At 44.0% G+C, this 25764-nt stretch overlaps 2 protein-coding genes across 8 annotated transcripts in view; one reads left to right on the top strand and one right to left on the bottom strand.

Annotated features, from left to right (window-relative positions):
- LOC138758423 (protein Dr1-like) overlaps positions 1 to 20805 on the bottom strand; it is a 197630-nt gene extending 176825 nt beyond the window's left edge. Inside the window, exons 1-4 of one of the 6 annotated variants that reach the window (XM_069927321.1) lie at positions 20743 to 20775; positions 14534 to 14761; positions 14035 to 14396; positions 6532 to 6695 (exon numbers count right to left, since the gene is read on the bottom strand). In XM_069927321.1, coding sequence (XP_069783422.1) covers positions 6532 to 6695; positions 14035 to 14257 — 387 coding nt within the window. In that variant the 5' untranslated portion in view covers positions 14258 to 14396; positions 14534 to 14761; positions 20743 to 20775. The other 5 variants (XM_069927324.1, XM_069927319.1, XM_069927320.1 and 2 more) reach the window with 5 other exon arrangements.
- Positions 20806 to 21257: 452 nt separating this feature from the next.
- Positions 21258 to 25764, top strand: part of LOC138758422 (protein GPR107) — a 78205-nt gene continuing 73698 nt past the window's right edge. Inside the window, exon 1 of one of the 2 annotated variants that reach the window (XM_069927318.1) lies at positions 21258 to 21398. In XM_069927318.1, the coding sequence (XP_069783419.1) occupies positions 21306 to 21398 (93 nt within the window). In that variant the 5' untranslated portion in view covers positions 21258 to 21305. The remainder of the gene's footprint in view (positions 21399 to 25764) is intronic. The other variant, XM_069927317.1, reaches the window with a different exon arrangement.

Raw genomic sequence — 25764 nt, 5'->3', positions numbered from 1 at the left:
AAAAACAGGATGCAATAAATAAAATTACATCCACAGTCGAAGAAATGCCTATTCCACTTTTATTACACCATAACTGTAAACAAGGCAATTACTGAACATTAATAAAACTCACAAAGTTAGTTCAACATGAATTTTTATCATTATCTTCAATGAACTGAACTCTTATGAGTACATTAAATTTTCTGAAGGTCCATGCAAATATATTGTCCAACTCAATCCTCATCATCTTTTTAAATTGATTGTGCAAATGCACAATGATATCCTTTTCTTTCCTCTATTAAGAGTAGTTTGTTTGAAATTTCATAATTGGTATTTCAGTCTCGAGCTGAGGGGACAAAGCACCTTCAGCTAATGACCATCTGTGTCACCATTTTGAGACATGGCAAGGGTGCAAGTAGATGGGAGAGGGTTACAAAAGGAGAGAGAGCAAGATGGCTCGAGCAATGCTCAGATGTCTTCCTCCTCTTCCTCATCCTGTGAGGACCCAGCTTTGGTGGTGGTTACTGCCGCAAGCTGGGCAGCCTGTTGCACCTCACGCCATTCCGGCTGAGCCACTTCAGTCTGCTGTTGTCGAGCCTGAGAGAAAATGGAGATAATCAGGCCAGTTCAAAACAACAATTCTTTGCTGCTGTGTTGGGGAGGAATAAGCGATTTAGATTTCTTGTCAGAGTACATATATGACATCACATACAACCCTGAGATTCTTTTATCCAGCAGGTGAGGCAGAATTTCCACTTATTGGTAGTGGAAAAAAACTATACACAATGTACATGTGTAAACAAATAAAGAAATGTAAACAGATAACAAATGTAAACAAACTGACTGTGCAATAGAGAGAATTTAAAAAATCAATAAAGTGCAAAAGTAAGTGTCCTTAAATGAGTCTCTGATTGAATTTGTTGTTGAGGAGCCTGATGGTGGAGGAGACTGATTGGGTTAATAAAATTATAATTAAAATATGTCTTTAAAAGGTATAGATTGTGGGGTTTAGTTTATGTATTAGTTTAAGTACATTTCACAAAGAGACATTAACATTTCAGAAAAGACATCTCATTTGAAATACAAGCAGAGACTTTTCAGAAACTTTGAAGAATGCCTATGGAGACTTAATTGGACTGATGCTGTGGAGTAAATGGGCTATTGTCTTTTAAGAACAGATGTCCAGGTTCAGAAACTAATTCCTATGCCAGCAATATCTGGTTTTTGCAAACAGAGAGAGGATAAATAAACAGGTGATTTCTCTGGGGGGGGGGGGGGAGGAGGCGGGGGGGAGAGAGAGAGAGAGAGAGAGAGAGAGAGAGAAAAGTCAGTTTACAGCAGGAGATAGTGTTGATGGCTGCAAGCTTTGCACTCCATCTATAAAAAAGGCCCCATATGAAGACAGGTTTTGAGTTCTGAGTTCAGCCTATTCTCAAACCTTGTAATCAACTACAAGAGGAAGTGGCTGGTTAATGTGTTTCACCTGGAACAGGGGGAAAAAGAACTCTGTAGTAACCTGAAAGAAGAGGTTATCTTCTGGAAGACCCATGAGGGGGCAAGTTTCTTTGGCAAGACATTGATGTGGGTGATTGAAGGAGATCAGTTTGTGTGTATGTCCAATGAACTCTGAAACCAACAATGACTTTCCTTTGCGGTAGCAATTTAAGTTAAAGCATCAGAGTCTGGTGAAGATCATAAATGTTACATTCTGTGCACAGTATGAAATCTTCCTGATCCCAGTGAACTTGGAGAAGTGAAAGGTGAATGATTGGACAGTGCAACAAAGAACTTTCCTGAACACACATACATTATATACATGTGTGGTTAGAATTAGAAGAGGGTTAAGTTAAAGACTGATATTATTATGTATGAAGAAAATTAAAAGCAACTTTTGTTTAAATAATGATTGTCTTGGTGAATTTCTGTTGCTGCTGGTATTTGGAGTCCTCTGGACTTGTAACAGTAGCAGCTTTTCCTGAACCTGGTGGTGCAAGTCTTTGCGGCACCTATACCTCTTTCTTGATGGCAACAGCAAGAACAGAGCGTGTGCCAGGTGGTGTGGATCCTTGATGATTGCTGCTGTTCTCCCACGACAGCGTTCAGAATCAGAATTTATTGTCATGAACAAGTCACGAAATTTGTTGTTTTGCGGCAGCGTCACAGGGCAAACATTCATAAAAACCACCTTACAAAAGATAAATAAAAATAGTTCACAAAAAGTCAAAGTAAGGCAGAAACTTTGGTTCATTAGTCATTCAGGAATTGATGACAGAGGGGAAGAAGTTGTACTTGTGCCGCTGAGTGCTCGTCTTCAGGTTCTCTTGTACCTCGATGGTAGCTGCGTGAAGAGGGTGTGGCCTGGATGGTGGGGGTCCTTGCTTTTAACCCAAAATCTTGACTGAACATTCAGTGTTAAACTGGGGGAAAGCACCTTCATCTGGAAAACACACAAGATCCCTTGGTAGCACTTTGATTCAGAGCAGAGGAGTTTTCCCTGGTGTACTGTGCATGTGTTCCTCAACCAACATCAATAAAACAGATTATCTGGCCATGAACACTGTTGTTTGTGAGAGATTGGTGTGCACAATTTGGCTGTTGTATTTCTTATATTTCATCTGCAAAAGCATTCAATCGAACATAATGTAAAGTCAAGTTTATTGTCATCTAATTGTACAACCCGACGAAACAGCGCTCTCCGATCCTTGATGCAAAACACACATACTGCCAAGCAGTACATATGCAGGACAAGTATTTAATCTATAAAAATAAATAAATAAATAATATTGACTTGTATACTTGAAGGTCTCGGATGGTTAGTTCCTTTGGTCAGTTCCTTTAAAGCCTTCTGAGATGTCTCAAGTTTGTTAAAGATTTCTTTATGAAGTCCACAAAATTCTCATATGGTCAAGCTTCAGTGAGTTTTAATAGGGAGGATAATCCTGCAAATAAAACCTGATTCCATTTTCATCTCAAATCCACTTAGCATCCAATTCCTAGCAACATTTTCATTTATATGAGATTCATAAGCTTTTCATAGAAATTGGGGACATGATCCAAATCTCTGTGCTGCACCATTGTGAGCCAACCAAAGTGTGAGACAACTTTGGCCTGTTTCCGTACCATTTCATTGCAACACCGTATTGACGCCAATTAGAAGTGGCCTTGACAGAGCAATGTGGGTCCAGCTGACCAGATTGAGATCAGAGCAACATTTCATCCAATGAATATCACAAACAACCTGTGTGTGAGGGTGGTGCGGTACCCAGGAATAATTTTTGTTAATTTAAATCTAGACATACAGCACAGTAACAAGCCCTTCTGACCCCACGAGATCAGGCCCCCAAAATACATCAATTAACCTACAATCCCCATACATTTTGAAGGGGCGGAGAGGAAACCAGAGCAGCTAGAGGAAACTCACGCGAACACGAGGAGGAGAACATATAAACTGCTTACAAGCAGCGCCAAAACCGAATTGGTGCTATAAAAATCTTGCACTAACCGCTATGCTAATTGTGCCCTAATAAATTCTAAATTTAGACATGCAGCACGGTAACAGGCCCTTTCGCCCCATAACCCCTTGCTGCCCAATTACACCCAATTGACCTACAACCACCGGTACGTTTTTAAACAGCGGGAGGAAACTGAAGCACCCAGAGTAACCTCATGTAGACACAGGGAGAACATGCAAACTGCACATTGACAGCGCCAGATTCAAACCCCGGTCGCTGGTGCTGTAACAGCATTGCGCTAACCACTACACTAACCGTGCCACCATAATGAGAACAGTACACCGAACAATTCCACCTAAGAATTGGTCACGGATTTGGGAGTCGATATCTGTAGCTAGACCAAAGGATGAGCAACCATTTATACAGCAATGAAGGCACCAGCCAAACAGTAGGCCACTTCACATCAAAATGGATGTTTGGCACCTATTAATCAAAAATGGAGGAGGTTCGTATATCATATTCATGTCATTATCCATTCCAGACTAAAATAAGTTTTAAAAAAAATCAATGTTCATGCCTATGCAGCAGATCTAATGTTTTGCCAAGAGTAGATTCATGATTACCTTGTAAGGCTATGATATAAAAGTTAATCGAAGATTGCAGCAATGACAATAGTTGCAGACTCCACAGAGTCTGGCTACTAAGTGGAAAACAGAGTAAGATGAGATGCAGTCAGCCACAGTACTAATCAGTGGGCGGAATATTCCAGTTTGTTGTTGCAGTATTATTAAATGGAGATGAAAGAGAGTGAAGAACAGATTTACTAACATTTCGGGAACATTTTTGTTATGAATTTGTAGAACTGAACTGAATGTGGGTGGCACAGTTAGCATAGCGGTTAGCGCAATGGTGTTACAGCGCTAGCAATAGGGTCAAGGAATCGAATCCCATGTTATCGATAAGGAGTTTTACGTTCTCCCCGTGTCTGCGTGGGTTTTCCCTGGAACCTCTGGTTTCCTCCCACTCTTCAAAATGTACCGTGAGTGTTGGAAAATTGGGTGTAATTTGGCGGTACGGACTCGTGGGCCTAAAGTGCCTGTCACGATGCTGTATGTCTAAATTTAAATTTAAAATTTAACTGTGATTGTTCTCCATTAACTGAGAGATGTATTCAATTACTCGAAACTAATATGTTTGTTAGGGTATATCAGAGGGTCAAAGGACACAGATTTAAGGCAATTAACACAAGAACCAGAATAGACAATAGTATTTGAGAAACTGGTGAAAAGAAAGTCACTGAAAACAGTGAGAAAAATTAATGTTTAATTTTAACGTGGAAATGTACAGTACAATGGAAAAGAGTGAGGGAATAGTAATAATTGGAGTGCTTTCAGACACAAATGGTAATGGGCCAATGTCCTTCTATAGGTTGATTGTGCTGTTAAGAGGGCATATGTTGTGTTGACCTTCATAGCTAATAGCCTGAATATGCATGAGATTGTTTCATCTCTAAAGCTAAGCAGGCTCAGGCCTAATCAGTACATGACAGGGAGATTGCCTAGGAACACCAGGTGCTGTAGATATCTGAGGGGAGCTGGACAAAATTGAGACTCACTGTCTGCCTTATCCTTTAACCATGGGATCGAGTTCAAGAGTGTGAGGTAATTGCAGCTAAAACTGACTTAATTAAGCCGCTTTTAGGTGTTCCCAGGAAGATTATGCGCCGGCAGGCGTGGCTAGCGGAGTTCAGCTGGCATGTTTAAGTGGCCACGGAGTCGACACCTTTCTGGCACTTGAACATGCCAGCTGACCGACAGCCGTCTAGAAGCGAAAGCCGGCTACTCAGGACAGTGGCCTAGTCCCGCCAATGCTGCCTTGAGGTCATTTATAGCGCGTTAAGGCATGAATGACAAACAACTCAGGTATGACTTGACTCGCACTGCCGGTCTCCCGTCCGCCTGACTCCTGCTGCTTGTCTCTCCCCCCCCCCGCCCGCCCGATTCGCGCTGCCGGTCTCTCCCCTTCGCCCACCCGACTGGCGCTGCTGGTGCCTCCCCCTTGCCTGCCTGACTGGCGCTACCGGTCCTCCCCCGAACCAAGAGTTGATGGCTGACGACATCACTGTGATGTCATCAGCCCACCCCCTGGCAGCCCGGCTGCTTTCAGCTGCAACAGAGGATACTCCAAGCAGGATATTTTACCTCCTGGAGAAGGGTTAGGTGAGTAGACCTCCTGGTCGGCTTCTCCCATTTCAGATGGCCACAATACAGCCACACAGGAGTATAATGTGCGGCTTTAAAGTCGGGTATTGCAGCCATCCGAAAGTGCCTTTAGATCCCACTTGGAATATTGCTTTCAGTTCTGGTGCAGAGGAGATTTACAAAGATTGTAGAGCATGCCCAATGAGAATAGGGGAGTGAATGATCTTTTCTCCTAGGAGTGATGGAGGATGAGGGGTGCCCTGATAGAGGTGCATGATAGATGATGAGCATGTGGAGGGCCAGAGGCTTTTACCCAGGGTTGAAATGGCTAACACAAGGGGCTTGGGAGTAAGAACAAGGGTGGGGGGGGGAGGGGTAAGTGGGAAGTTTTTCCACACAGAGAGTGGTGGGTGCATAGAATGCACTGCCGGCAGCAGTGGTGGAGGCAGGAACAATAGAATCTTTTAAGAGACTATTAGATAATTGAGAGAAATGAAGGGTTAGGCAGTAGGGAAATTTCTAGGTAGTTATGAAGTCGGCACAACACTCTGGGCCAAAGGGCCTGTACATTTCTAAATTCTATGTTCTTCTTTATGGAACAGTTCATCTTCATGATCTTTTTCCCCAGAAAAAAACCAATGACAATATAAAGAAGACAAACAACGTCCATGAACATAGTTCCTGGAAGAACTCGTGTGGCGGGTTTTGCTTCCATCTAGAAGCATGACAGCAAGCACAGATGAACAGTGAAAATAAGGAAAACATTAAGCTCAGATTTTACATCCAACATTTGATGAGAAAAGAAGTAGTCAAAGAAATTCAGTTACGAGATTTGAATAAAATATGTGATTGGAGAAGTAACAAGTGCCCCTTATGCCTCAAAGCACTGAGTTACTTACTTTTGCAAACAACTCTTGCTGCTGCTGTAATAGTTCATCCTCGGGGATTCCCAGGTTCTCGAGGCGTGAGTTAGCTTTCCTCCTTTTGAGGGCGACTGTCTTGCATTCCCGCAGAACCTCCTTTACTTCAGTTATGTACGATCCAAAACCTAGACTTTGTAAAGCTGTGTTGCAAGATTAACAAAAAGGATGTTTCAATATTCTTGTGGCCAAGCAGAACTTTACAGCTTTCAGATTTATTGTCAAGAGTACGTACATAACATCACGTACAAACCCTGAGATTCTTTTTCCTGCGGGCCAGGCAAAATTACCACTATAGCCATGCAGCCCTCAGAAAGTCATCATGGGTTGCCAGCGCCATTTTGAAATAGAGTTTCTTTTGATAATTAAAGATAATGATCCAATTTCAAAATATTTTATCCATAGAGTGGATTTCTGTTTAATAGAGAAGTAATTGTATTCTGATTTATTTCAAATTCATGTCCTAATAACTTGCTTACCCTGAATTAAAAACCTTGGACTTTTTGTTCAGCAAAGGTATGGAGCTGGGTATCAGGGGTCACAGTGCTATCAAATGAACCATGCACTGGTGAGTTAAGTTTCAAAATACTTCTCAGCCAGCTCCAAAATAGATGGAAGTTCTTCTTGCTTCCATCTAAACATATCAAAAACTATGCAAAATGCTGTGGATAGCATTGTCTTAGCAATGCCATCCAATGTCTGCAGTTACGATGAACTACAAGTTTGAATTTGATGCTGGATTTGCATGCAACTCCTCAGTTTTTTTAAAAAAGATTTCAGATTTATTGTCAGAGTACATACATGACTTCACATACATTAGTTTCCCACGGGCCAGGCAGAAGCACCACTTATTAGTAGTGCAAACATAAACTGTACCCAAAGTACATATGTAAACAAATAAAAAAATGTAAACAAACTGTGCAATACAGAGAGGAAAAAAACCACAATTAAGTGCAAAAGTAAGAATTCCTGATTGAGTTTATGGTTGAGGAGTCTGACGGTGGAGGGGTAGCTGCTGTTCCCCAACCTGGTGGTGTGAGGCTTGTGGCAGCAGCGAGGACAGAGCACGTGGTGGGTGGTGCAGATCCTTGATGATTGCTGCTGCTCTCCGACGGTAGATCAGTGGTTTTCAGTCTTTTTCTTTCCACTCACAAATCACCTTAAGTAATCCCTATGCCATAGGTGCTCTGATTAGTAAGGGATTACTTAAGGTGAGCGGAAAGAAAACATTTGAAAATCACTGTTTTAATCGTACTAATTGGCTCGTTATGTGCACAGTTTCATAAAGTCAAAGGAATTGGGCCAATGACAAATTTTTTCAAGCAAAATATTTTGGTAACAATTGAGTCTAGAACAGTGGTTCTCCACCTTTTTTCCCCCACTCACATACCTCTTTTAGTAGTCCCTTACTAATTACGGAGCACCTTGGGTATAGGGATTACTTAAGGTGGTAATATTAGTGGAAAGAAAAAGTCTGAAAACCACTGCTGTAGATGTTCTCAATGGTGGGAAGGGGTTTGCCTGTGATGTGAGTGTTAGTCAACTGTAACAGTGAATAAAGTGAACACATTGGAATACTTGCAGACAATCTGTCAAGCCCCAGCCATCCATTCAACAGCAGCTCATCCGGTCTATCCTTGCAGCTTACAGCCATATCCCAATAGAAACCACCAAGGCCACAGAAGCAGTTGGTATGCCTGCTGACTTAAAAAGCCTCACAGTGGAGAACTTCAATTGTATATCCACAATTTCTTTGCACACATTTAGGAAGAGGGAGCTATACTAGAGGATCTCAAAGATGCCTTCAGCTTCTCCTTTCCTGAAGATGGCCATAAATCTTCAAGGGCGGCACGAGTAGCATTGCAGTTAGAGCAACGTCGTTAATGTCCGAATTAAATTAACATTTAAAAATTATATTAAATCAATTTGTGGAAACTACAAAGGGTTTACTTTGTCGTATGTCATAGGGAACAGCGTCACCAGAGTCTTCTTCAATTGGTTCCTCCAAGGGGCCAAACAGCTCTTCTCCAAATTATAGCGTGGATTCCAACTCGAGCTGTAGCGGATAGGAACTTCATCGCACAACTCCAAGAACAATACAGGGAGCAGTACCAATCATTATACATGGTATTTTTCAATCTCACATCTTTTACTCTCTCAGGCCTGACTGGGATTGTGGAGCACTAACCTCTAAATTGAGCTGTTCACAGAAATTAGGCTTGTAATATTTGCTTGATGCTAAATTTTCAAACAATAAATCTGGAACAGAGCTATCCAGTACAGATCATTGTTTCAGCACTTTTTCCAACCACTCCAGTCAAATGCTACAAGTCACCTCCAACAAACTTAAAAGATAGAACAGTACTGCACAATACAGGCCCTACAGTCCATGATGTTGTGCTGATCTACTCCATGATCAATCTAACCATTCCTTCCCCCTCAGTCCATAACCCTCCATTTTCTTATCTCCATAGTTTTCCTATTGTATCATCCTCTAACACCAGGCAGTGATTTCCAGGCACCCACTACTCCGTGTTAAAAAAAGCCTACCTCTGACATCTCCCCTGAACTTTCCTCCACTCACCTTAATGGATGTCCTTTGGTAATGGCCATTATCACCCTGGGAAAAAGGTGCTGGCTGTCCACTCCACCTGTGCCCCTCATAATCTCAAGTGCCTCTATTGTCTTCTCTCATCCTCATTCACTCCAAAGAAAAAAGCTTTAGCTCACTCAACATTTCTACACATGTTCTCCAATCCATGCTCACAGTTGTGCTCTCTGCTGCCCTATCCGCCCCTGAAGGATTTCAAGGCACAGGAAAGAGTGTTGGTAAAACTTGAAGAAAATCTGAAATATTTTGCAACATTTTTAAATCAAGAATAGTGCAATGAGAATTCAGAATCATTATGTGGTCACTCACTGAGCTTTCAAGCACTGCGGCAAAAGAAAATCCTACATTAATATTCTTATAATTATTCATTTTACCTACCCTCAACAACACCAACTTTTTATTTCTTCACTGCAAGAATAAGAATGAAATCGCTTGGTGGAATAGCTCTTTTAACACGCAAAGTTCCCAAGAAACCTCTTTACTGAGTTTACATAGCCATTGTTCTTCCTGGATTTGAACTATAGAAGGGTTCAGATTTAAGATACTTTCATTGATCATACTGGAAAACTAAGATTTTGCTTCCTGAACACTTCTGGGTGCATTTTATGAATTTTGGCCTGCTGATCAAAATAATCACCTTAAGAAATTCCTATCACAAACCATATTTTAGGTATAACTTAGTTTTGTGATTTCCTGTCATATTTTAAGTCTACTTCAAGCAGACAAAACTATGAAGTGCAGCGTGTCGTTGAAAATTCATTTCCTGCATTCGCACTTGGACTTCTTCCCTGCTGATCTTGGTGCAGTCAGTGACAAACATGGTGAAAGGTTTCACCAGGACATTGTGACCATAGAAAAGTGGTATCAGGGCAACTGGAATCCAACAATGCTGGCCGACTATTGTTGGACACTGACACGATGCTGAGTACAAACGAAAATCAATGGCGAAACATTTTAGGTCAGTTGAACTAACACAATGTCTCAACATCAGCAATTAAACACATTAAATTCAATAAAGTTAATTTAATGTTTCTCCAACTTCCTACTTGATACAGCAAATTGAAATAATCTTTATGTTCAGTTGAAGTCATCTATGAAAATCCCCAAAATTTTTCAGGAAGCAAACCTTTTGAAAAAAATTGCGGACCAGTGTCATTAGCTTATCACAGAAATAACTGTTTTTGAATTCTAGGCAAGAACAAGCTTGTCAATTTGTTCTATTTCTGTAGTTCTGCACCTTATTACATAATAGTAAAAAGAATCCTTGCATTTATCATGAAGCCTTTCACCAGTGAGAGGACATTACAATCCACACTGCATTTGAAGTGCAATAGCTGAGGTAACCTGCTAGTAAATTTGCATGCAGTTTGCTCCTTGTTCCTAAAATAAATGACCTAATGCATGCCAATCAAAAACTATTAGTTAAAAAGTGTGTTAGCTTAGAGACCAGTGCATTGTGGCTTTAACACAAACCACGGCAGCAGATGTCTTTGGTTGGTGTCTCAACCCAAGGATAGTGAGAGTGCATTACCAACTCTATTGAAATATCAGTTATTTAATCTTTGAAAAAAGGATCTTCTGTCTCAGATGAGAGTACATAAAAACTATGGAATACGGATAAGTGTATTTTCCGGTTGCTTGAGACTTACTCTTACAATGCCTAATACACCTGAATTAAGAATAAACAGTTTAAAAGACAAAAATACTGCACTTACACTGGACAACCTTCACTTGTATGATTATATAAACCTTAAAACATTTTACTTTGGCAAATACTAGAGCACCTCGGATGCCCCCCAATTTCCTCAACATGGTTATCCAACTGCACAAAAACCAACAAGGTTAGGTCAGATACAGCAATGAGCTCTCTGAACCCTTCTCCATTAACAATGGCGTGAAGCAAGGCTGCGTTCTCGCACCAACCCTCTTTTCAATCTTCTTCAGCATGATGCTGAAACAAGCCATGAAAGACCTCAACAATGAAGACGCTGTTTACATCCGGTACCGCACGGATGGCAGTCTCTTCAATCTGAGGCGCCTGCAAGCTCACACCAAGACACAAGAGCAACTTGTCCGTGAACTACTCTTTGCAGACGATGCCGCTTTAGTTGCCCATTCAGAGCCAGCTCTCCAGTGCATGATGTCCTGTTTTGCGGAAACTGCCAAAATGTTTGGCCTGGAAGTCAGCCTGAAGAAAACTGAGCTCCCCACCATGACTACCAGCTCCCCCACATCTCCATCGGGCACACAGAACTCAAAACAGTCAATCAGTTTACCTACCTCGGCTGCACCATTTCATCTGATGCAAGGATCGACAACGAGATAGACAATAGACTCGCCAAGGCAAATAGCGCCTTTGGAAGACTACACAAGAGTCTGGAAAAACAACCACCTGAAGAAACACACAAAGATCAGCGTGTACAGAGCCGTTGTCATACCCACGCTCCTGTTCGGCTCCGAATCATGGGTCCTGTACTGGCATCACCTACGGCTCCTAGAACGCTTCTATCAACGCTATCTCCGCTCCATCCTCAACATTCATTGGAGTGACTTCATCACCAACATCGAAGTACTCGAGCTGGCAGAGTCCGCAAGCATCGAATCCACGCTGCTGAAGACCCAACTGCGCTGGGTGGGTCACGTCTCCAGAATGGAGGACCATCGCCTTCCCAAGATCGTGTTATATGGCGAGCTCTCCACTGGCCACCGAGACAGAGGTGCACCAAAGAAGAGGTACAAGGACTGCTTAAAGAAATCTCTTGGTGCCTGCCACATTGACCACCGCCAGTGGGCTGATATCGCCTCCAACCGTGCATCTTGGCACCTCACAGTTCGGCGGGCAGCAACCTCCTTTGAAGAAGACCGCAGAGCCCACCTCACTGACAAAAGACAAAGGAGGAAAAACCCAACACCCAACCCCAACCAACCAATTTTCCCTTGCAACCGCTGCAACTGTGCCCCGTCCCACATCGGACTTGTCAGTCACCAACGAGCCTGCAGCAGACGGGGACATACCCCTCCATAAATCTTTGTCCGCGAAGCCAACCCAAAGAAGAAAACATTTTACTTTATTTTTAGTTACATTCTCTGAAAATATTTAACTGTGTTGCATCTGTAGGTTTCTCCCTACCACAGACAGCCTGAAAGACAACAATGACATAATCACCCCCCCCACTCACCCATGTTTACAGATAAAGCCTCTGACCAGGGTGACTCTTAGTAAGCAGGGATAAGGAGACACTTTAAGAGAGTCACCCCAACAGTGAGCGGCATCAACCAGCTCTTCATCCTGGGCAACGCCATTGCTGTTTCACACAACTTGATTCAAACAGTGGTTAACAAACTGATTTTGAGAAATATGTGCTCTCATTTCCAAAAAAGGGTTATATATCAGGTTTTGTATCGTATTTTGTTGGCAAGTGAAAGTAAAATAGATTGGGATAAAGATAAAGTGAAATGGGAAAAAGATTTAAGTTTAACAATAACTGAAGAAGATTGGTCTGAAATCTGCCGTAATAGTGTTCGAAAATTGATTAATGCTAGATTGCCGATGATTAATTATAGTTTTATACATCAATTATATTTAACACCCGAAAAATTTTAAAAATTTGGTTTTAGTAAGTCAGATCTTTGTTTTCGTTGTGATCAGGTTTCTGGTACTTTTTTTACATGCTGTTTGGTTGTGTGATCAGTTACAACAATTTTGGAAAGGTATTCAATCTGTATTTAATAATCTATATAATCTTCATATTGTATTAGACCCTGATATATTTTTATTAGGGAATATGCAACCGTTGATTGATTTAGAATTAGATAATTACCAGATCTCTTTTATTTACTTAGCGCTGGCAGTGGCCAAGAAATGTATAGCGATTACTTGGAAGAATAGAAATGTATTGTCTTTAGATAGGTGGTATTCAGAGATGAAGTTTTATTTGGTTATGGAAAGAATATCTTTTTCTATACAAGATAAGATGTCTTTTCATGAGTTAAAGTGGACCCCATCTATTGATTATATACAATTTAAATAAGTTTGAATTAATCATTTTTTTTCTTTAAAAAACCTTTTTTTTATTGTATATTTTTTCTATATATATGTTTTATTTTTTTTCTTTCTTTTTAGTTTTTTTATTATTAGTTGTTTTTTTTCCATTTAAGTTCTTTTTGTTTTTGTTTTTTCATATATATTCTTATATAATAAATTTTTTTTGGCTTAATAATTAATACTTAATTAAATTTTTTTGTTTTTTTTATATATATCAATCTTTTTTTTAAGATATATATTTATTATTTTTTTAATTATACTAATAGTATTAATTCTTCACTCTTTATCGTGGGGGTGGGGAGGGGGGGTTTAGGGGTTAAAAAGTTTTTTTTCAGTCTTAATTTTTAGTTGTTAGGGGGAGATGCCGAGATTGGTATTGTATTAACTATGTTACTTTGTACTTGTATTACTTTATTTTGTATTTTTTCTGTCTGTGAATTACTTACTTTCTTCATATGTTAAAATTAATAAATAAAGTTTCAAAAAAAACCAAAACCAGTGGTTAACAAGCAATGCCCGACCAAGGCCCTCACCTGGCTGAATATTTGCTCCCATCTTCACCAACAGTTTATGTGTTATGTCAGAGAACAATTACAATGTTAAACTCTCATATTTTTTTACCTATTTTATTCTTATTAATTTTTAAAATTTATTTTCCTAGATATATTTTGCTGGTTGCTGAGGCTTGAATTCCAGATACCAGGGGTTTTCCTGTATTCCCATTGAGACAAAGTTAAAGAAGTGCTATCAGAAAATGCCAGCAACTTTTTAAAAACAAGATCAAACTTGAGCTGAAGAAACAGAGAAAGTGATTTGAATCATATACCTTGCATGATGTGTGCTGGGGAGATGGTTTTCTTATCAGACTTATTACAGATTTCATTTGCTTCTGAGGATATTAAATGAATAAACTCAGTGCAGCAGTTCACCACCATCTCCCTGGCATCGTTTGCTATTCTGACTTTGGGTAGGATCTCTTTGATGATCTTGTTGATGGCAGCTCTTGGAATAGTTAAGTTACTGTCATTGTTGCCCGAAGTTGAGGCCATAATCCTTGTTCATTTGAGGTTCTTTGAATTTACTCTGTTGCATTACATTGATCCACTAAACAGTTTAATCCAATACTAAATCATTGTTGGATACATGGTGGAGAGGTTAGGGAAAGAATTAAAATATGCTTCTGTTGTCCTGGAAAAAAAAAGACATTTCAACATAAATGCTTACTGAATGCAAACTGTATTTACGTGTGTAATAGTTGAATTTTGTGGACCAATATTTAGGGGATCAACTATTACAAGCATTCTATTTTTAACCATGATAAGTACCTGCGGGTGGCAAGTCCGCCTCGGGGTGTCAGGAGCTCGGATAGGTGGACAGTCCACGGTCGGAGCGTCAGGAGGACAGATGGGCGGGCGGCTGAGGCGAGGGTCTGCGGTCGGAGCATCAGCAGCTCTCGGATTGGCAGGCAGCTGAAGTGGGGGTCCGCGGTCGGGGTGTTGAAAGTCGGATGGGGGAGCAGCCAAGGTGAGGATCCGTGGCCGATGCCTCTGGAACTGTGGTGGGTGGGCGGCCGAGGCCAAAAATAGGGGGATCGACTTTTACACGGTTTTGACTATTACACACATATATACAGCAATTGATTATTAAAAATATTCACGAATAAGAGAAAAAAATTATTATTTTCTGATAGTGTGAAGAAAGCAAACAGACCTAGAAAGTCAATGGACTGCAGCAGATGGCTCCATATTTAAGCCAGGTTTGATTCAGCTGAACTAAAGTGCAGTTTCACAACAGCTTGTGGGAGAGTTATCAGGGTAGGCAGAGGAGTGAAAGAAGGAGGTGAGTGGGATGGGGGAGGGAGTGGTGAATATTGGGGTGGGGGAAACTTTGGAAGGAGTTTTTTTTCGGGGGATGAAAGAGGAATGAGGAGGGTTGTTGAGGGAGAAGGGGAAGATGGGATATGATGCTTGGAGAGGAATTATGAATGCGGTAAAAGGGATGGATAGTGACAAGGTTATTGAGTGGAAAGGGAGTGTTTGGAGGGAGGTGGTGGATACAAATGTTTGGAGGGAGAGAATTAAGGTAGAGGTGTTGCGGTGGGTGAGAATGGTGGAAGGCAGGGGAAATGTTTTGAAGCAGAAGGCATTATTGATGGAGCAAATGGATGGAGATAGTGATGGAGGTGCAAACTGTTTGGAAGGAGGGGATTGGGGTGGAGAGAGAGAGTAGTTTTATGGGGTGAAGATGAGTGTAGAGAGACAATGTTTGGAGGAAGAGGATATTGGGGCAGCATTGGAGGGAGAGAGTGTTGGGGTAATTATGTGTTTGGAGGGAGGAGGTGAAGATGGAATTGGAGAGTTAGGATGGAGGGGTGTTGGTGTGTGAGGGGAGAATTGGGAGGGAGAGGCATTTGGTGCAGAGGGGGAGGGTTGGAAGGAGGGAGGTGGAGGGAAGAGGGAAGGGAGGGGCACTGAGGGTGGTGGAAGAGAGCTGAGAGGGTGGGGTGGAGGGGAAGAATTTGGATTAAAGGACATTGGAGGGAGAGAGAGGGATGGGAGTAGTGGGGGAGAATTAGGAGGCAGGGGTGTTGGAGGTGAAGAGGGGTTGTTTGGAGGGAGAAATGTTGGGGGTGGTAGGGGAGAGTTTGGAGGCATGGGCTGTTGGAGATGGAATGTCTTGAGAGATGTTGGGAATGAAGAATTTTGAGGGAGGGGGTGTTGGGGGTGGAGGAGGGGTGTTGGGAGGGATAGGATGCAGGGGAAGTGTTTTGAGAGAGGGGTTGTTGGAGGTCAAAGGAGAGAGTTTAGAGGGAGGTAGTGTAGGAGGTAGAAAGGGAATGTTTTGTTGGATTTGATGCTGGCAATGGAGAGAGAGAGTTTGTGGTGTTGGGGGACATTTTGGAAGGAAGAAAGGTTGGGATAGGGGGCAATGCTTGCAGAAACAGGTTGATTGTGTAGATTGGGTGGATGAAGATATGGGAAGAGTGTTTGGATTGAGATTAGAACAGAGAGTGAATGGTTGGAATGAGGGTGTGGGATAGTGTTTGGGAGGGGGGGTTGGAGGAGGAGGGGGAATGTTTGGAGGGAGCGGGTGTTCAGGATGGAGTGGGATTGTTTGGAAGGTGAAAGAGTTGGGGGTGTTTTTGGTGGGAGGGGGAGTTGGAGGTGGAGGGGTTATTTTTGGTGGAAGAGAATGTTCAGGGTGGAGTGGAATTGGTTGGAGGGTGAAGGTATATCTAGTGGGAGGAGGTGTTGGGGGTGGAGGAGGAATGTTTGGAGGGAGCGGATGTTGGGAGGAGAGGGGGAGTGTTGGAGTGTTTGGGGTGGAATGAGATTGTTTAAAGGGAGAGGGTGTTGGGAGTGAAGAGGGCGTGTTTGGAGGAAGGGGGTGGATGGGGAGTGTTGGAGTGTTAGGAGTGGAGAGGGCATGTTTGAAGGGAGAGGGTGTTGGGATTGAACGAGTTGTGATTGGAGGGAAAGGGTGGATGTGGAGTGTTGGAGTGGAGTGGGATTGTTTGAGGGGAGAGGGTGTTGGGAGTGAAGAATGTGTATTTGGAAGGAAGGGGTGCAAGGGGAGTGTTGGAGTGTTTGGGGTGGAGTGGGATTGTTTGAGGGGAGAGGATGTTTGGAGTGTAGGGGGTGTATTTGGAGGGAAGGGGTGGATGGGGAGTGTTGGAGTGGAGTGGTATTGTTTGAGGGGAGAGGGTGCTGGGATTGAACGAGTTGTGTTTGGAGGGACAGGGAGCATGGGGAGTGTTGGAGTGCTTGGGGTGGAGTGGGATTGTTTGAGGGGAGAGGGTGTTCGGAGTGAAGGTGGTGTATTTGGAGGGAGAGGGTGGAAGGGGAGTGTTGGAGTGTTAGGAGTGGAATGGGACTGTTTGAAACGAGGGGGTGTTGGGGGTGGAGGTGGTGTTTTTGGAGGGACGGGGTGTTGGGAATGGATAGGGAAAGTTTGGAGGGAGAGGGCAAGTTTAGAAGGACGGGGTGTTTTTGGTTGAGGGGGAGTGTTTGGGGAGAGCCAGTGTTGGGAGTGGAGTGGAGTGTTCAGAGCAATGGTTTGGAGGGAGGACTGTTTGGAGGAAAGTGGAGTTGGAGGTGGAGGGAGAGTGTGTTGTGAGTGGTGAAGGAGGGTTGGAGTGGAGAAGGAGTGTTGTTTTAGACAGGGAGTGTTGCAGGGAGGGTGTGTAGTGTCGGAGTGAGAGGATTTGGAAGGGCAGGTTGGACTGATGGGCAATGTTTGAAGACATGGCTTGTTTAGGTGAAGGGACTCATTTGGATAGAGAGTGTTGTTCGGATAGATAAAGACATTGGGGGAGTGTTTGGAGGAATGGGATCGGAATGAAGCCTGAATGTTTGGCAGGAAAGAGAGTTGGGAGAGAGGGAGCATGTTTGGAGAGAGCTGGTGTTGTGTTGGAGAGGATGAGTTGGGGGAAGAGGCAGGGTGCTGGCAGGATATGAGTGTTGGAGATGCAGGGGGTGTATGTAGAGGGATGAGGTGTTGGGGTTGCAGTGGAATTGTAGGGAGGGAGGGCATGTTTTGGGCACAGGGTAGATATTTGGGAGGTGGGGGTGTTGGGGGTGGAGGGGGAGCATCTGGAGGGAGGATGTTAGTCAAGGAGCTGGGTGTGAAGGGGTAGTATTCAGATGGAGGGGGTTGCGGGTTGTTGGGGCAGTGTTTAGAAGAAAAGGATGTTCGGCTGTAGGGGATGAGTTTGGGGCATGGGGTAGTGTTTGGAGGAAGCGAATGGATGAAATTGTGTTTAGTGAGAAGGGGCTTGGAGGAAGAGCTTGGATGGATGGGGAGTGTTGAGGGAGGGAGGAAAGTGAGTGCGGAGGGAGGGAGTGGAGGGGGTGTTGTTGGTGGAGGGGGTGTTTGGAAGGAGGGGGCTTTGGTGCAAGGGCAGTGTTTGGAGGGAGGAAGTATTGGAGGTAGAGGGAGTGGATGTTTAGGATGGAGGCTAAATGTTTGGAGGGAGGGCACATGGGTGGATGAGCAGTCTTTCAAGGTAGGGTTTTGGGTTTGGAGAGGGAGTGTTTGGAAGGAAGTGTTGGGAGTGGAGGGAGACTGAGGTGGTGGAGGGGGAGTATTTGGAGGGAAGGGGAGTTGGGGAGGGAGGGGCTCGTGGGAGTCGAAGGGGAGTGTTTGAAGAGAGGGGTTTTTTGGGGTGGAAGGAGAGCACCTGAAGGGGGGTGTTGTTGGGGATGGAAGGGAAGTGTCTGGAGGGATACTTCTTTCAGTCTGTTGGAGGGAAGGAGCATTGAAGGTGGGAAGGGTGAGTTTGGAGGAAGGTGTTGGGGCTGGTGGGGTAGTATTTGGAAGGAGGGTTTGATGGGGGTGGAGGGGGAACATCTTAACAGAAGAGAGTTGATGAAGGGCAGGGATAGAGGGTGGTGCTGGAGATGAAGAAAAGTGTTTGGCTGGAGGGGTATTTTTTGATGGTGAACAATGCTCAGGATGTTGGTGATGAGGGCTGTGTTTCGAAGGGGGAATGCTGGGGCTGGAAGCGGGGCTTTTGGAGGCAGCAGTTGTTGGGAATACGTGCAAGGGCTGAATGTTGGGTTTGGAGAAAGGGGTAATCAGAGGGGTATTTGGAAAGAGGGCTTGATGTGGGTAGGATGAAGGGGGTGGAGTAAAAGTATGTGGAGGAAGTGCAAGAGGGGAAGGTGCATTGCAGAGTGGAGGCAACATTTGCAGAGGGAAGGGGCGGTTTGAGGATAATGTAGAAGTGCTTTGTAAGGCATGGGAAAAGTGTTTTCTCAGGGAGGAATGTTGTTTAGGACTGCATAGTGGAGTGTTGGTGTGCAAGCTTGTGGAATGGATGTTGTCATGAGGACTGGAAGGTTCAAGGTGTGGTCGGCCTGTGGGTTTATCATCAGTTGGGAGGTCAGGAGGGGAGCAATTGTTGGTGAGTGACAACTGAGGAAGGACAGGAGGGGACATTGGTTCGCAGAAGGGATGGTGAAGAGAAGGTCTGATGGGAGATGAGGAACTGAGAGGAGGGATGTGCAAAGATAAGAGATGGTTGGGTTATATCTGCAATGTGGTGTAGGAGTGACCTGGATGGGTATCTGCAGGTGGCTAACTGTGAGCAGCAGCTGGTGTGAGAAGCTGACAGGGTAAAATGGGTATCAGCAGGGAAAGGAGACAGGAGTTGTTTGCTTTCAAATACCAGGTAGTAAAGAAGTGTAAGTATAATAGTCAGTGTCCAGGGTGGGATGATGCTAGCGTGTTATTGGGAGCAAGATAAGATTAGTACTTAGGGAGATGGGTGGGTAAGGGAAGGATAAAAAGGGTCAAAGGAGAATTAGGGTGGTGTAGAAGGGAAGGGGATGTCTTGATTGATAGGGGAAGGAATTAAAGGAAATGGAGTGTAATTGATGGGGGGGTGATGCAATTGCTGAAAGAGGGGAGGATGTGATTGATGGGGAAAGGAGGGGATCAGGTTGATGTGATTGATGGGGAGGGGAGGGAGAAAGAGGATGTGATTGATGAGAGGAAAGGCGAGGATCAGGCTGATGTGACTGATGGGGAAGGGAGTGGGAGGATGATGAAGGGGAAGGGTGTGGATGATGGGGCGGTAACGTGGGGTTGATGAGAGAGGAGGGATGGAGCATAGATGGATGAGGAGAGTGGGGTTGACACAACTAATGGGGAAGGAGGACAGAGATGATGGGGGGGTCAGGGGAATGGGATGTATGGGTGTGGTTGATGTGACGCGTAGGGACAGAGCACGGGTGGATGAGGAGAGGGATGGGGATGATGTGATGGAGGGGGAAAGAGGATGGGTATGACAGAGGGTCAGGGGAAGGGTGGGATTGATGTGACTGATGTTGGGGGGAAGGAGGATGGCGATGATGGGAGTCAGGGGAATGGGATGTATGGGTATGGATGAAGTGACAAGAAGGGATGGAGCACAGGTGGATGAGTGGAGTTGATGTCACTGACGGGGAGGAATGAGGACAGCGATGATGGCGGTCAGGGGAAGCATGCGGTTGATGTGAATGATGGGGGGGGAATGAGGACGACGATGATGGGAGTCAGGGGAAGGGTGGGGTTGATGTGATTGACAGGGGGTGGGAAGGAGGACGGGTATGATAGGGGTCAGGGGAAGGGTGAGGTTTATGCGACTGACGGGGTGGGGAATGAGGACGGCGATGATGGGGGTCAGGGGAAGTATGGGTGTGGTGAGGGGGAGGATGATGGAGGGGAGATGAAGGGTGGGAATGATGGGGGTCAGGGGAGTGGTGAGGATAAAGTGACGGGAGATGTTGGGTGGTGTGACGGGGAGGGATGGGGTTGATGCGACTGACGGCGGTGGGGGGGGGGGGGGGAGGGTGATGGAGGACGGGTAATGATGGGGGCCTGGGAAGGGTGGGGTTGACGTGACGGGGAGCACAGGTGGATGATGAGGATGGGGATGCAGGGAACGGGATGATACGGGGGTGTGTGCTGGGTCGGACAGGGGTTCCGCAGTTACCCGCCTCCCCCGGCGACAGTCCGGGACTCACACAGCTCACTCTCCCACGATCTTTACCATTATTTTCAATCTAGGAGCCGCTCCATTAGGACCGGAAGCTTCCTCCAGCACGACTTCCGTTTCCAGGGGTTACGGAGTTTAAAAAAAAATGCTTTTTTAATTTTCCAAAGTTTCACCCTTTCTCGAATTAATTTGCTCGATTGTTCATCTTTTCGTTTATTAAAATGCGATAAATTCCTGAAATAAAAACGACATCGTCGCATTGCATTCTGGGAGTTGTAGTGTTAATTTGCTTAGTGTGAATTCCAAACTTATTACAACAAAATTGTAATTATCTTTAAATTATACATTTAATTTTAAAATGTCTTTATTTTTTCGAGTTTTTAACGATTCAATTAGGTTTCCAGTGATAATTAGTCGCTTTGAGTCATCTCTCATGGTTAGTCCCGCCACTCTTTGTAGGCGGGCCATTATTTCATTGGTTAGCTGCTACGAAACGTGAGCACAAGGGTAAGATGACTATTGGTGTATGGGCACGTCAATCAGATGAATTACCCGTTGATGATTGGTTAGTGTTGTTGTCCGTCACACGTGGCCTGTCTGCTGCTTCCGCCAGTGTCATGATGATGGCTGGTGGAGGAGTTGGGGGGTTATTCTTGGTGCTTCTCCTCACTGCTGGGACCACAGGGCGGATTCATCGCCTCACCCTCAAGGTAGGTGGCCTGTCCTTGTTGTGAATGTCAGATTCCGTGGCTGGAGGCTTCCTCTACCTCTGAAGGACTTCAGCTGCCCAGGGTGTGAGGTTCTCTCCACTTGGACCTGGTGCTGGTGGAAAGTTCGCCTGCCAGCCTGAAAGCTTGAAAAGTTACATTCAATATAAACGTGATTATTTAGTATTTACAATGGCTCTCTGCTCAGCTCTGGAACACCAAAACAGCAACTCATACATACAGTTGCTTTCCATGACCACCACTCTGCCTTCAACACTATTATTCCCTCAGTGCTGGCCAACAAACTCCAAACCCTGGCCTCTGCACCGCCACCGCTCTGCAAATCGATCCTTGACTTTCTCATCGGAAGACCGCAGTCAGTACAAATTGGAAACGATGACTCCTCCTCGCGGTCTATCAGCGTGAGTCCTCTGCCCCCTCTATGTTCACAACTGCGTGGCCAGGCACAATTTAAATACTGTCGATGACGCCACGGTTGTCAGCAGAATCACGGATGAAGAGGCGTACAGGAAGGAAACCTGTCAACTCGTTGAGTGGTGTCACAACAACAACCTTGCACTTGACATTAGCAAAACCAAAGAGATGATTGTGGACTTCAGGAAGAAATCAGCAGAACGAGAACCAGTCCTCATCGAAGGGTCAGTAGTGGACTGGGTTAAGAACTTCAAATTCTTTGGTGTCAACATTTCTGAGAGTCTGTCTGGGAGCTTCCACGTTGAGCCATCAAGAAGGCTCACCAACTATATTTGATAAGGTGCTTGAGAAGATTTGGTACATCACCGAAGACTCACTGGCACCGGTCTTCACTTCATCAAGGACATCTGCAAGAGACGTTGTCCGAAGAAAGCAGCCTCTATCCTCAAGGACCCCCACCACCCAGGCCATTGAAAAAAAGGTACAGGAGCCTGAAGACGAGCACTCAGTGGCACAAAGACAGCTTCTTCCCCTCCGCGATCAGATTCCCGAATTAACAATGAACCACAGATACTGCCTTACTTTTTATTTTTTCTTGCACTATTTTTATTTATTTTGTAAGGTTATTTATATAAATGCTTGTAGTAGTGTAATGTCGTAAATTAATTCTGATTCTGAAATGTGATTGGGAAAGAGGCAATTTTTTGGTATTTAATGCTACCACTCTTCCATGGAGTTTGTCATAAAATGGTGTAAGAGTAACAATCTGAATCTCAACATGGACAAGGTGAAGGAGATGTTCATGGACTTTAGGAGGACCAGGAATGATCACCCTCCACTGCACATCAACCACTCTGCAGTGGAGAAGGTGGAGAGCACTAAGTTCCTTGGAGTTAACTTAACTAGCGACCTATTGTGGACACACATCTTTTCACTCATCAGGAAGGCACAACAGCATCTACACTTCCTGAGAAGATTGAAGTGGGCAACGCTTCCGGCCACCATTATTTCAACCTATCGAGAGCGTCCTGGCTTGCTGCATCAAAATATGGTATGGCTTCTTCAACAAAAAAGATCAGAGGTCAATCCACAGGACCATAAGAGTGGCAGAGAAGATCACTGGAGACTACCCCAATGATGTGATAAACTGGGATCGTTGTCTGAAGAGGGCGCGCAAAATTATTGAGGACCCCTTCCACCCTGCTCCGATCTGAAAAGAGATACAGGAATATCAGACGTAGCACCACCAGGCTGAGGAACCGCTTCTTCCCACAGGCATTGAGAAAGCTGAACGACTGCTCACGCTAATCCTCTGAGTCTCTCCTATTCACAAAACAACATTTATTTATTTATTTGTCCTGCATATGTATTGTTTGTCTGTATGTGTTTTCTGTCTGGTGATGTGTCTGCATGTTTTACACTGAGAACCAGAGAACAGTATTTCATCAGATTGTACTTGTATAATCAGATGACAATAAACTTGACTTTGCTTTCAAATTTCACATCATCCTTGCCTAAATCAATCTAAAAACACGAGAAAGAGAATTTATTGTTATGAACGTATGTCACTAAACTCGTGGTTTTGTGGTGGCATTGCAGTTAAAAACAATTGCTTGAAATTACATTTTAAAAATAAGTGAATTAGTGCAAAAAGAAAAGTGAGGTAGTGTCTGTGGTTCATTGTCCATTCAGAAATCTGATGGGGGAGGGGAAGAAGCTGTTTTTGTAACATTGGGTGTGTGTCTTCAGGCTCCATCTCCTTTCTGATGGTAGCAGAGTGAAGAGGACATGGCCTGGGTGGTGAGGGTCCTTGATGAGGCACCGCCTCTTGTCCTAATGACCATAATGATGCTGGCTAAGTTCACCAATCTCCAAAGACTTTCCCTGTCAAGTGTATTAGGACCTTTGTATCAGATCAGTCAGAATGCTCTCCACATTATACCTGTACAGATTTGGAAGTATCTTTGGTGACATACCAAATCTCCTCAAACTCTCAATGAAGTATAGCCGCGGGCAAGCCTTAATGATTGCATCAGCGTGGAGGTCACAGGATAGGTCTTCAGAGATGTTGACGCACAGGAATTTGTAGTTCTTAATCCTTTCCACTGCTGACCCCTCTGAGGACTGTTTTGTGTTTTTCTGATTTCCCCCCCCCTCCCCCCGAAGCTCTTAGCTTTGCTAACGTTGAGTGCAAGGTGTTGCGACCGGCTGATCTCTCTCGCTCCTCGTTGCTGTCTGTGATTCTGCCGATGACTGTGATGTCATCAGCAAATTTGTAGATGGCATTTGAATTGTGCCTGGCCGCACAGTCTTGCACGTAGAGCATCATTTCCTCAGAAATTCAAGCTAGCACTGCCATGTGTTAAGAAAGAGCTGTAATTCTGGTTATGATAATAAACTAAGTCTCCATTTGCTCTCTCATTCCACAGCTGCACCTTTTGAAAAAAGAGGCAGTGTTTTCCTAATTGGTGTTCTGATAACTGTCATCGTGAAAACAGATGATCTCATTGTTGTCGTATCGTTGTGTAATCTCAAAACATTTTTTATTAAGATACGTCTCTTGAAAAGATAACACTGACACAGATTCTGATTTATTGTCAGAGTAAATTTCATACGTGACATCACATACTACCCTGAGATTCTTTATTTGTGTGGGCAAGGCAGCCTTACCACTTACTGGTAGTGCAGAGAAAAATGTAAACCAACTCTGCAAGACGGAGAAAGTAAATTGCCAAAGTAAAGGTCCCTAAATGAGCCCCTGATTGAGTTTGTTGTTGAGGAGTCTGATGGTGGAGGGGGGGAGCAGCTGTTCCTCAACCTGCTGGTGTGAGGCTTGTGGCCCCTACACCTCTCTCCTGATGGCAGCAGCGAGAACAGAGTGTGTGCTGGGTGGTGCGGATCCTTGACGATTGCTGCTGCTCTCCGATGTTATCGATGGTGGGGAGAATTTTACCTGTGATGTCCTGGGATGTGTCCACTATGTTTTGCGTGGGTATTGGTGCCCCCATTAACCAGACTGTGATGTAGTCGGTCAGCACACTTTCTAGCATACTTCTGTAGAAATTTGCCAGGGTTTCAGGTGTCATATCAAACCTCTTCAAACTCCTGAGGAAGTAGAGGTGCTAATGTGCTTTCTTCACAATGCCATTTGTGTTGGAAAGATCCTCCGGGATAGTGACTCCCAAGAACTTTGCTCACTGCTGATCATAGGATCGTATATTCCTCTGGTTTTCTCTTCCTGAAGTCAACAATTTGCTCCTTTATTTTGGTGACTTTGGTTTCTTCATTCATGGGCCATAAAGGTCGTTTGTTGTTGGCGCACCATTCAGCCAGGTTTTCAATCTCCCTTCTCTATGCTGTCTCATCGCCTTTTTTTTAATACAATCCACTTCTGTGGTATTGTTGGCAAAATTGTAGATGGTGTTAATGTCGTACCGAGCCACACAGTCATAGGTGTAATGCAAGTTGAACAGAGGGAAATCATCTGACAGAGTGGACAAAGAGAAGTTGTTTCCATATGTGCTGACTGTACACTGTGGATCTACGATGTAGACCGCAGTTACTTGCTGAGGCGATTTTGACAGCATCTCCCAACCCGCAATCTCTACTGACAAGGAAAGCAAAGGCAGCAGATGCACAGCAAGATGACAAAGTTTTTATTAAAAAGAAGTGGCTACAGGGTGCTGATAGCCATCTTAATTTCCAGATTTTCAGGATCAAAATTTATTGTCATGAACAAGTCATAAAATTAGGTGTTTTGCGTCAGTGTCACAGTGCAAACAGACGGAGCAGAACTACTACAATAATATATAAGTCAAGGTTGCAAAGTTGGCTACTGGTTTCATGGTATAATAATGGTGAATTCTCCAAACACGTGGCTGTAATTAAGCAGTTTATACAAATCTTTTTGGCCTTGTGTCAATAAAAAAATATA

Source organism: Narcine bancroftii, chromosome 3 (assembly GCF_036971445.1).
Source record: "Narcine bancroftii isolate sNarBan1 chromosome 3, sNarBan1.hap1, whole genome shotgun sequence".
NCBI lineage: Eukaryota > Metazoa > Chordata > Chondrichthyes > Torpediniformes > Narcinidae > Narcine > Narcine bancroftii.
The sequence above is the reverse complement of the archived record's forward strand: the minus strand, read 5'-3'. Positions and strand labels throughout refer to the sequence as shown.